The 12,304-nt window shown below is 44.7% G+C and overlaps 1 protein-coding gene across 1 annotated transcript; it reads left to right on the forward strand.

The window, feature by feature from the left end:
• Nucleotides 1-6,697: 6,697 nt before the first annotated feature.
• LOC144782881 (uncharacterized) lies at nucleotides 6,698-9,426 on the forward strand. The gene is made up of 2 exons (XM_078662134.1): nucleotides 6,698-7,270; nucleotides 7,542-9,426. The coding sequence occupies exons 1-2, from the start codon at nucleotides 6,865-6,867 to the stop codon at nucleotides 8,546-8,548; spliced, it is 1,413 nt and encodes a 470-aa protein (XP_078518260.1). The 5' UTR covers nucleotides 6,698-6,864; the 3' UTR covers nucleotides 8,549-9,426.
• The last annotated feature ends 2,878 nt before the right edge of the window (nucleotides 9,427-12,304 follow it).

Raw genomic sequence — 12,304 nt, forward strand, 5'->3', positions numbered from 1 at the left:
TCCTTGGAAATTACATAAGAGTAGGTGGAAAGAGAGAAAACAATGAAGAGTAGGAGAGAAGGAAAGAGGATAAAAGAGGTTGGGAAGATATAGAGAGTAAAGAAAAGTACAAAAGGAAAAAATTGAGCCATGTGACCACCACGGAAATGGAAACAGGAACAATTTGGAAGAACAATAGCAAGTCAGAAACTGAGTTAAAAACAGAGAAAGGTGCAAACTGTGGCAAATGGTAAAAAGGTTGCCTAAAAAACGGGAAAAAGGAGTGAGAAGAGAGACAGCGAATAAAAGGAAGGAAGAAGATAAGAGAGAAAGAAAGAGAAGATAAAATAGAGGAAAGAAAATGAGGCAAGGGGGCATAGTCCCCCTAAGGAAGACTGCAAAAAGAAGATGACAAAAAGCCAAATGACTTTAGTCATAGAGGACAACTGACCAAAAAACATTAATGTGGGAGAGGGGCAACGAAGGACAAGACAACCGCATGAGTAAGAGACAAGAATAAAAAGAAAGAGAGGTCACCATACAATAATAATAACAAGAAGTGAAGTGAAGGGGAGTCTGAAAACTAAGGGTAACCATTTAAGACAAATGAAGGGAACTTACCAAACATTCGGGAAGGAACAGCAGCGGAATGGGTTGCACATTACAAACATCAGGATAACATGAATAAGAGGGTTGTACAACAAAACAGCAAGGGGGAGACCTGTGAAACAAGGGATAGGAAGAACAAAGAAGTCGTTATCATTTATGGACAAAATTTGGAAGTGAAAATTGTCAATATAAAACAGTAAACATTAACCAAACAGCTAGGGTTTGCTCAGCTCCATAAGTTCTCCTTTGTGAGTATGAATGAACTTCCGGAGGTCGGCAGGATCCTCAAAACTAAAAGTTCTTTCTTTATAAGTTACTTAAAAAAAACAAGGATGGATTAGGCCACAGGAGCATTCATTGATCTCAGTGCAGGTCGAAGGTCTAAGAATTCTTTCCGACGGGCAGCAGTTGTTTAGAGACATCTTGAGTAAAGAAAACTTTATGTCCAGACCAGAGCATCTGTTTATGTTGTTTAGCTAAGCTGAGAACCGTTATAAGGTCTGAGTATAAGAGGAAGTAGGAAATTATGCCTCCAGGTTTAGAAGTAGAAGATGTATTCTTTGGTCCAAGACGATGGGCTCTTTGGATATTGATATCCATGTGTTTTGGGAGACCAACAATTTGAAGGACTTGAGTTTTCAGGAAGTGAATGATGTCAGACCCTTCAGAACCTTCTGAAATACCATCAACGCGCAGGTTTCTGCGCTTATTGCGGATTTCTGCGGTCTTTTTAAACTGACTGACTTCTAGGGCTATCAACTTTGGCGACAACATCCTGAACATCACTAACTTTTTGCTCTACGTCAGTAAGTCTCAGATCAAGGCTAGACCATTTATCATCCAACCTCTGAAGAGTAGTGGCCGTATCAGTCATGAAAGGACGAATGAGGCGCAATTTCTCCAAGACATCCACAAGTGTGATAGGAAGCGGTGATTTCGACGGATAATGTCTACCCTTCTTGATGCACTTACCAGAGGATGCAGCTGGTTCTTTAAATCCTCCGGTACCATGAGATTTGGTTGAATGTGGAGAATCCATGTTGAAAAAGATGTCACAGGAAAGTTGCAGCAAAGAACAGAAATGCAGCTAGAAAAAGAACCAATTGTTGGTGACGTCGAAGAGGAGTAGCAAAGAGAAAGTTTAGTGCAAAACAGCACCCTGTTGTACCAAAAGATGACAAAAAAAGAGGAATCCGCTCAATGCAGTGACCGAAGGCAGTGGAAAGAAGAGACCAGAAGGAGCAAATTAAAAGTACAATAAATTGTCACTGAAGCAGACCATGTGATATGGGCCAACAGAGTAAGCTGTCTAAAGAAGATGCTCACATCCTTTGTTCCAGTGCATAGTTAGAGCTTAAACCATTACTGATGTGTGCATTGCTGAGGTGATTTGAGTAAGGCACAGCAGAGGTGATTTGATGAATTCACCAACCCAGCATGACGAGCACAGGAAAAAACAACAGGTCTCTACAGCATTAGAGGAAAACTGCAGTTAAAAGGGCATGAAACAGTATTGCAGCGAGAAAAAAAAGGGAAAAACACTGTATGAAAAAAAAAATGGTGGCCGTTTGTCAGGAGAAACAAAATTAGTCCATAAAATGCTCAAAAACGCATTTTTAATTTTAGAACTTGCCTATTGATGCCCCAACACTTCCGACGACAGAATCCACCGTTTCTGTGCAAAAACGCTGCCAAGAAAGCGTCTCTTTGATCGTGAGCGCTGCTCGTCCGAATGGAGCTCTTCAAGTAGCGGCCATCTTGAATCGCCACGCGCTCCCTACCTACAACTCTTGAGGTCAAGTGTTTTGCCGAAGATCATTTGGCTCAAGCAAGGGCGAATGCTGGGATTGGAATTTGGGTCACCTGGTGACAAGATCGATAATTTAGCCACTATCACATAAATGCCACCTCCCTAAGTCTCCCGCATTGCTTATGTATAAACTGGTATAATGCAGTGATGGGAGTGCGACATTTCACTGGACGTGGATGCTTTACAGAACATTCTGGAAAATATTGGCTTTGCCTCTCAGAATCCTAGACTGGAACAGGCTTTATAGATATTGGTGAGGCGGTGTAACGCAGATAACGTTAGCCAGGCATCGTGAGTTTAAGTCATTTCGTGTTCTGTGGGTTATGCTGGAGAAAGCAACGTATTTGCTTGGAAACTGACGTCACCAGAAGCAACAAATAGTCATAACAACTGAAAGAAGTCTCTCAGGATATTCCTAGAAGCGCATTATGGATCCTCTGTTCTAGGAGTCTGATTCTAGGAGACTGAATAGGTACAACAAATTACATCAGACAGATTTATAGTACTGTTAGTGCCAAAGTCTAAACAAGCATTAAAACTGGAATTGGTCTCGCCTTTTATTAAGTTAAAGCTATTTGCTTTGCTATACAATATTATTAGCAAAGCCAATGTGGTGCAAGTTCTGCGGTATTAGTACTGTGGTGTGCTTTTTGGAGCACAAGAACAACTGACTGGAATTAATTCAGTACTAGCTGCATGCTTTAAAACATTTTTGAAAATTTGTTTTATATAGCGTTAACTTGACCCAAAGGCATCAGAGCGCTTTAAATGGGCACCCGTTGTATTACAGACGAACGAACATGTTCATTTGTTTAGGCCTGACTGACTGACATTTGTTTAGGCACGGGGCGATTAAGTGATTTGCCCAGAATCACAGGATGTTTGAGACTCCCACCTGCCTCGAACCTGGTTCCCCGACTTCAAAGTCAGCCGCCCTAGCCCATAAGCCACACCTTGTCCCCTTGTTTCAGCTGTACACTCCAAAAACAAGATTTAAAGTCACAAATTTCACAAAACCAATGGTATTTCGATTAGTTTTAGTGATATATGCTTGTTTTAACTTAATGTACTATTTGTTTGTATATTGTACAGCATGGCGGGAAACACCCATTACATCGATGTCAAAACCTCGTGGTGCCATCGCACCGCAACTTTTACATCGCAGGATCGATGGCATCGCATGCATTCACAACGCATGCAACAACGGCGTGATGCCATTAACATCGCATGCGATTACAACGCTACAAATACGCTATGGACGATGACGGACGCGACAACGGCGCGATGCCCGGACTTTGATCAAATGTAATGTGAAATGTGCGTTGATAAAATGTTATAAAAACGCAAGCACATATGCACAGCCTGATAAAATGTTATAAAAACGCAAGCACATATGCACAGCCTGATAAAATGTTATAAAAACACAAGCACATATGCACAGCCTGATAAAATGTTATAAAAACACAAGCACATATGCACAGCCTGATAAAATGTTATAAAAACACAAGCACATATGCACAGCCTACTTTCTCTACGCAAGTACTTTGATAAAATGTAATGCCTGGGAGAATTACGCCTGCTTTGTCTGCAAACACAAGCACAATGAAATAACTAAAAACACATGCACGCAAGTACGATTACATATGCCAAGAGGTGGAATTCTGGAGACGATGGGATCGAGCAGTCACAAGCTGTGTGCAACTTTTTATGGTGATATGCGCAACTTTTTTGGATGGATGAATGATTGTTGCCTGGATGCATGAATGGATGTGTGGATGCATGATGGATGGATGTGTGGATGCATGATGGATGGATGGGTGGGTGGATGCTTATAAAAACACAAGCACATATGCACAGCCTACTTTCTCTACGCAAGTACTTTGATAAAATGTAATGCCTGGGAGAATTACGCCTGCTTTGTCTGCAAACACAAGCACAATGAAATAACTAAAAACACATGCACGCAAGTACGATTACATATGCCATTTTGGATGGATGAATGATTGTTGCCTGGATGCATGAATGGATGTGTGGATACATGATGGATGGATGTGTGGATGCATGATGGATGGATGGGTGGGTGGATGCTTATAAAAACACAAGCACATATGCACAGCCTACTTTCTCTACGCAAGTACTTTGATAAAATGTAATGCCTGGGAGAATTACGCCTGCTTTGTCTGCAAACACAAGCACAATGAAATAACTAAAAACACATGCACGCAAGTACGATTACATATGCCAAGAGGTGGAATTCTGGAGACGATGGGATCGAGCAGTCACAAGCTGTGTGCAACTTTTTATGGTGATATGCGCAACTTTTTTGGATGGATGAATGATTGTTGCCTGGATGCATGAATGGATGTGTGGATGCATGATGGATGGATGTGTGGATGCATGATGGATGGATGGGTGGGTGGATGCGTGAATGATGGATGGATGCAGGATGGATGGATGGATGGATGGGTGGGTGGGTGGGTGCATGGGGCGGATGGCTGAGTGGGTGGATGCATGAATGATGGATGGATGCGGGATGGATGGACGTAATTTACTAATTATTCCCTCTTCTGTACAGTTTTCAGCCATTTACTAATTTCTCTGTTATATAGAGTTTCTGAATAGCCTCCCAATTATCGTTAAGTAAATTATTTCAACAAAGCGAGCCGATGTGCACTCTCACAATATTTCAATGTCTCCCTGAGCTATCTGTTGGTTATTGCCTGGTGCATCCGAACTGCTCGGCTTGCAGAGTCCAAATGTTAGGGCAGTCAGCCGCCTAAATGCAGATGCCGGAAAATACAGTACATGCATTTCTGTCCAACATTTTCCAATTTGCGATTGTCCGATAATTGCACTTGCATTGTTCGCGTATTTACTGAACAGTGTTGTGCTAAATCTACCGCATTGTGTTACTTGTCCTCGGCATTTCCAGTGCCCGTCGTTATTGGGAAGGGTGTTCGGCCACATGGATCTAAAATTCAAGTAGAAATGCACTCTTTTATTGTGAAAAGGTGCCAGGTTTTAGGTCTAAAAGCTAATGTTTTTACGTTATGATCCAAAGCAGGCCTAAGGACACATTTCTCATCATGCCTTGTACAACAGTGCTCAGGTAAATGGCAGACGGATAAAAGTATGAAGTTTTCCCATTGAAGTTATTGCTTTAGTTATGAAATTGTTAGGCGCTGGCTTGTTCCCTTTGGGCCACTTAGAACTTAGGAGCCTTTGAAACACAGGCTCCTCATGTAAATAACTGTAAAGGTAGAGAGGTTGCTAACTAGGAAGTCCGAGGTGTCAAAACTTTGCACAATGTTTTTGTAGTATCCTGCTAAGAGCTCTAACAGCCTGACCCACCCTTCTTTTGTGAGTTCCGTGCTCTAACAGTCTGACTCACTCTAGTTTTGGCGGATCAGCTTGAGGTTGTGAACGGAGGTCTAGGTGGGAACCATATGCTACGAGAAACACCCGGGCGGGTTCAGCCGGCAAATAACAAAAAACGCGTTGTTTTGGACTGCGACGTGATGTTCTGCAGGGTGATGTTCGGGCCAATAGGAAGCAATGCAATCGCGTTGTAAAGGGCTGCGATGTGTTGGCTGACGATATAATGGTCGGGCCGATGTCTTAGACGCGATGTTATTGCACGCGATCAGTGTGCCTGCGATGTAACGTCATACATCCCAGCATGGCAGATGGAAATATGTCATAGCCACCTATGTTCCTGAATGAAGCTGGTGGATCAGCCTTACTTATTTGAATCATATTTATTAGCCATAGGTGGTGAACCATTCCAACGCTCACCCCTAAGTCAATAGCATGTTTTACTGCACAATCTGGGAATTGGGAGAAATGGCATTCCAATCGAAGAGGGGAATGTTGAGCTCCTAGATGTACTTGAGAAGTCACTAATAATACAAGGGGGTATTTTGATAAGAGATTCAGGGCCCGATGTAGGTAAATCCATTTTACCGATTTTTAAATACCGAATGTTACCGATTTTTACAGAATCGGTATTTAAAAATCGGAAAATGATATGTAGGTAAAAAATCGGAAAAATATACCGAATCGGTAAAAATCGGTAACGGGTGATCTGTATTTACCGATCGGTATTACCGATCGGTAAATACCGATCGGTATTACAGATCGGTATTTCCAATGCATTCCTATGGGCCAAAAGTCCCATAGGAATGCATTGGAAATACCGATCTGTAATACCGATCTGTAATACCGATCGGTAATACCGATCGGTAAATACCGATCGGTAATACCGATCGGTATTACAAACAAACGTGCAGCAAACAAAAGTGAAACTGAACACAACAGCCAATCAGGTGCAACCACCCTCCCCCTTCCTCCCAGGAAGTGCCTGCCCAGCCAGGTGCAACTCATTAGAAAGTTCTGGAGACAGGCAGAGCAGAGCACACAGAGAGAGGAGCAGGGAGAGAGTTGTTTGTGTTGAAAACCCAGGAATAATGTCAAGCAGCAGTGAGAGAAAGAGAAAAATTAAGTTCAGCAACACTGAGCTTGAACTCCTAGTCGAGGAGGTGGTCAAGGTGCACACCCAACTATTTGGGAAGCTCTCCCTCACCATGGCTGAGTCAGCTAAGCGAAAGCTGTGGCTGCACATAGTGGAAAGGGTAAATGCAGTGGGAGTCACCAGCAGGAGCATGGAGGATTTAAAGAAAAGATTCTATGACCTCAGGAGCCAAACCAAGAGGAAGCTTGCAGAGCTGCATAAACAGGCTGGTGTCACTGGAGGAGGCAGGAATCCAGCACCCCCCCTGACTGAGCTGGAGGAGTTGGTGGCGTCTACCATCGAGCCAGACAGTGTGGTGGGACTGGGAGCAGTGGACAGCTCAGCCCGAGCCAAATCAAAAGGTAAGATGCATGCGCAGCACAACACCCCATACCAAGCAGCATCCCTTAAACCTCTGAGCACAGGCCAAGCCCAGTCCAGTACTGCTAGCACTATACAGGAGCAATGCATAATGGGAAATGTAGTCTGCCAATATTAGACCATGTATAACTGAACAGACATCAACAAGGCAGTGAAAGTATTGCAGAATCATGAAAGTTAAATGTGTAAAGATTTATTTATAGTCACTGTGACACAGTAACAATCAATGTACATACGCTTATTTACACCTAGGGGCACCATCAGCCAAGCAAGGCACATCGACACCAGGGACTGCAGCAGCGAGGGAGGAGAGTGAGGAGGCAGGGCCAAGCCATGAGCAACCATCGCAAGATGAGGAGGACACAAGTGGCATTGCACAGGAGGAGGAGACAGGCCTCACCCCCGACCTTCCACACTCCCCACACCTGTCACAATCACCTGCATTGGTATTCTCACCGGAGACTTCCCCAGTAATGCAACAGGCTGCACCTGCAACACCACCAGCCAGGAGGCGACTCGTGGCCACACTGCCCTTGATGGAGGCAGCATTAGATCAGGCTGAGCAAACTCCACCTATGCCTCATGCTGCACCGCAGGCAAACACTGATGAAGACACCATGCCAAGACGTCGCCGCATGCACAGCACTGCAGGAGGCACTGGAGAAGGCACTGTCTTCCGGGGGCTGGAGGGAAGCATGGTGCGCATCCAGCGCATGCAGGGCAGATCCATCCAGGCCTGCCACCGGCAATTCCGTGCTCTCAATCAAACTGTAGGAGAGATGGGGAAGGGCATTACTGATATAGCCAATTGCAGCAGGGACATGGTAAAATCAAATGACAACCTAGTTGCTGGTATTACGTCTGCTATCACGCAGCTGTGCGACAAGATGGACCACATAGAGAATACAAGGCGCAGGGACACCCGCGCTACCAACAGGGCGCTGAATCGCCTTGCCACTGCCACTGCACAGCTATGCAGGAGAGGAAACAATATGCAGGAAAGCCTGACACAAAATACAGCAGAGGTCACAAGGGGCATAGCCAAAATAACCAGTGCCCTAGAGGCAATGATGATCAGTAATGCTGCTCACAATCCTGCCCTGGATGTGGCTGAAGGGGAGGACAGTAGTAGCCGCAGCAGCTTGGGTAGTGCTGTGGTGCCTGCTCGTAGGGGCCGGAGGCGCACAGCTGAGCCTTCAAGCCTGGAGGAAGGCAGTGGGGATACTCCCAGTGTGTCTGGGAAGCGGCAGAGAAAGTGACTTTAAAAGTTTGGGTGAAGTAACCCTGGACATGTTGTCCCCACCTTTGTACATGTTAATTTGTTGCACCTAAGTGCTGTAAGTTCGTGCCAACAGATAAATACTTTACTACCATTCACAACCTGTCTGTGTGTCATTACTTACTCAGAAATAGTTGGCTGTTATTTCGTCACGCCTGTATCTCCCATCACTTGGTGTTGTGACTCCAGCAGGTTGTATGTCAGGCACGGCATTGTCGTCATCATAGTCCTCGTACTCCTCCAACTCCACCTCTGTACCCTTTTTGACAGCCAAGTTGTGCAACATGGCACAGGCAGCTATGATTTTGCAGCATGTTATGGGGGTATACTGCCTTGCGCCTCCACTCTTGTGAAGGCATCTAAATCGGCTCTTCCAGATGCCAAATGTCCGTTCAACCACATTCCTTGTACTTTTATGTGCCCGGTTATACCTCCTTTGGCTGGGTGTGGAGGGGTTGAGGTAGGGAGTGAGAATAAAAGAACGTAGGGCATATGCACTGTCTCCTAAAAGGGAAATGGGAGTACATTAGTCACATGTATACTTGTAAGTCTCACTGCAATATGTGTGAATGCTGTCGCAGACTCTGTCTTACCTAGGAGGTATCCTTCGCCAAATTCCCCTGCTGACAGCCGTTCATAGATGCCGCTGTTCTGAAATATATAGGAGTCATGTGTACTTCCAGGGAATTTAGCTACAAGGTCTGTGATAACGTACTTTGCATTGCAAATCACCTGGACGTTGATGGTGTGGCTTGACTTCCTATTGCGGTAAATGTATTCGGTGGCAGCAGGGGGACAAATGGGGATGTGTGTCCCATCAATGCATCCGATGATATGGGGAAATCTTGCCATCTGGTAAAAGTCTGATTTTGTTTGTACCAGTTCAGCATGGGTGGATGGAAATGAAATATAATGCTCCATCCTGTGCAACATGGCGTCAAGGAATCTGTGGAAGAACCTTGAGAGGCTGCTCTGGGTCACCCCTCCCGCCACAGCAACCACGCTCTGGTAGCTCCCTGACGCCAGCAGGTGGAGGCTGCACAGCACCTGCACATGTGCTGGTATTGCATGTGCCCTTGGGGTGGGGTGCTCCAACAGTGGTTTAAGGTCCCTGATGAGCTCCATGATGGTTTCTGGAGCCAACCTGTACCTTTGTACTATCTCCTCCTCTGTCAGCATCAACAGGGTGACCCTCTGCCTGTAGACCTGCTCCTGTCTCAGCCATTCCCTCTCTCCTTCCTCCCGTAGCCGTAGACGTCTTGCTATTACATAGAATGCCGCCATTGTGCAAACTGAATTGCATTTTGGGTCCTTTTTTATAGGCTGCACCTGGTTACCACCTGATTTGAATCCATGGTAAATTCCGACTCTCAAATACCGATTTTGAGGCAAAATCGGTATTTCTGGGCCTCCCTACATCTCGATTTTCAATTTTACCTACTTTTATTTACCGATCTGTAACATTTCCGATCGGTAACAATACCGATCTGTGACATTACCGATCGGTAACATTTCCGATCGGTAACTTTACCGATCGGTGACATTACCGATAGGTAAAATTACCGATAGGTAACATTACCGATCGGTGACATTACCGATAGGTAACATTACCGATAGGTAACATTACCGATAGGTAACATTACCGATAGGTAACATTACCGATAGGTAACATTCAATTTTCGGTATTTTACTGCTCGGTAATCATAACGATCGGTATAATTACCGAATCAGCCTATTTTTGGTCACCTACATATCGAACGCTCACTACCGATCGGAAACGGCCGAAAATCGGTATTTTCGGCCGATTCCGATCGGTAATAGCCTACCTACATCTGGCCCTCAGTGTTGTGCCGGAGAGCCATAGATTATTAGCAGCAGCAGATAAGTGAAGTAGGACAGACTACTTCCGTTATGGGGAACATCCTTTTTGACGCGGATGTTACCCCGCAGTACTTTTAGAACGCGTCCTTTACAACGCAAGTCGTAACCACGACTTGCGCTGGAGGGCGCTAGAGGATAAAGAATGGTAAATTTACTATTCCAACACCTTCACTAGTATCCACGGGGACTGGTGTTTGAATAGTAAATTATACTATTTATTATCCGCGCCCCCAACGCAAGTCGTGGTTACGACTTGCGTTGTAAAAGACGCATTGTAAAAGCATGCGTTGTGACGGTACGTGTCGTACCGTTATACATCCCTGCAGTTATATATCTGTTTTTAGACCGAACTCCAGCACCTGCAAATTCTGGATTTGTGCAACTCACTAATCAGAGATCAACTAGTGTGTTGCACAAACAACCCAAGGGGGTCATAGAGAAGTTACTGACTGTCACACAGTCCCGATTGATTGCATGAAATAAAAGAGAACAGGGAAAGAAAAAGAAAAATACTGTCAAAGAAAATTAAATAATGGGAGATAATCACAAACAAGTATGTGAAATAAGGAAAGAACATGATGCACATGGGAAACACATGGGTGGTAATAAGGAGGACAGGGGTGCAAAACTACAGAGATTCAGATATGGTAATCCTGTGCTTTTAGCAAATTTCCCTATATGTTTTGTATGGAGTGTGGCATGCAGGTAATGTGTGAGCAGGGGGATTTGCCTCATATGTGCAAGTAATGGCTCACTCAAAAAGTGCAGACAATAGAAAAGCCGGAAGAATATATTACAAAGAGGATTTTCTAAGTGAATGAAATTGAAGGTGAAGACAAGACAGAGTTGCCAAAATCTAAACTTTTACTTGATGAGGAGGGTAATGATGTTCTAGCTGTTTCAAGATTACTGTACACATTGTTTAACAGGAACAATAGGGAAAGTACTTTTAGGATGTGTAAACTGGAAATTGAAAAATCTGACATCAAAGTAGCAGAGTAAAACAAAGATCATATTCTGATGCCAGCAATCGTCAAAATGCAAATATTGCTAAAGGGCGGGAAACTATTTGGAAGGCACTGTATGTAAAGGGCGATATCTCTTTGGCCTGATTACGCAGTGGCGCAGGAGTGGCGGTGGTGGACCGCAGGCTGCTCCAAAGAACAGTCATTCCTTGACGGTGGTGCAGAAGCGCCACAATGCATTATGCTGAGCAGGGACTGGCGCAGTCCTGCTTAGCAAATTCTGAGTTCCTGGACTGCCAGCCTTTTCATGGCAGAGCCCCTCAATGAAATGGCTGGCGGTGCAGGAAAAAAGGACCCCCATTCCCCCCACTATGGGGATACATTCAAGGTGCACAATATGCGCCCCCCTGTCTGTATTCCCCCCAGTTCCAGCACTGCATGGACATCACCGTCCATGCCGTGCTGGAACTTTTTGGCCGTTCCCATTGCGGTGCCATGGGAAGGGCTAAAGGTCCACCAACAGTATTACAAGTTACACTTTTACAACTCGTAATAAGACCGTCCGTCCATGCGCAGGTTTTGCGCAGCGGAGCGGTTGTTGAGCTGGAGCCACTGCGCCAAACTCGTAATCAGGCCCTTAGTTTGGAGGTATGAACATAAGTTGGGAATTAGAAGACTCACATGCTGCTGACCAAGTCTTGACTGTAGAGAAATATATTCCTGGCATAGTCCACAATATCCTACTGCAGTGGTTCCCAAACTATTGACTCCTGAGGACCCCCATTGAGTTACCACTGGAAGCCGGGGACCCCCAAGCAATTTGTATGAGTTAAATTTCAAACATTAAACCCGTAACTCAAAAACAATACACACGTGGCACACAAAACAAA

This window comes from Lissotriton helveticus, chromosome 9, assembly GCF_964261635.1.
Source record: "Lissotriton helveticus chromosome 9, aLisHel1.1, whole genome shotgun sequence".
NCBI lineage: Eukaryota > Metazoa > Chordata > Amphibia > Caudata > Salamandridae > Lissotriton > Lissotriton helveticus.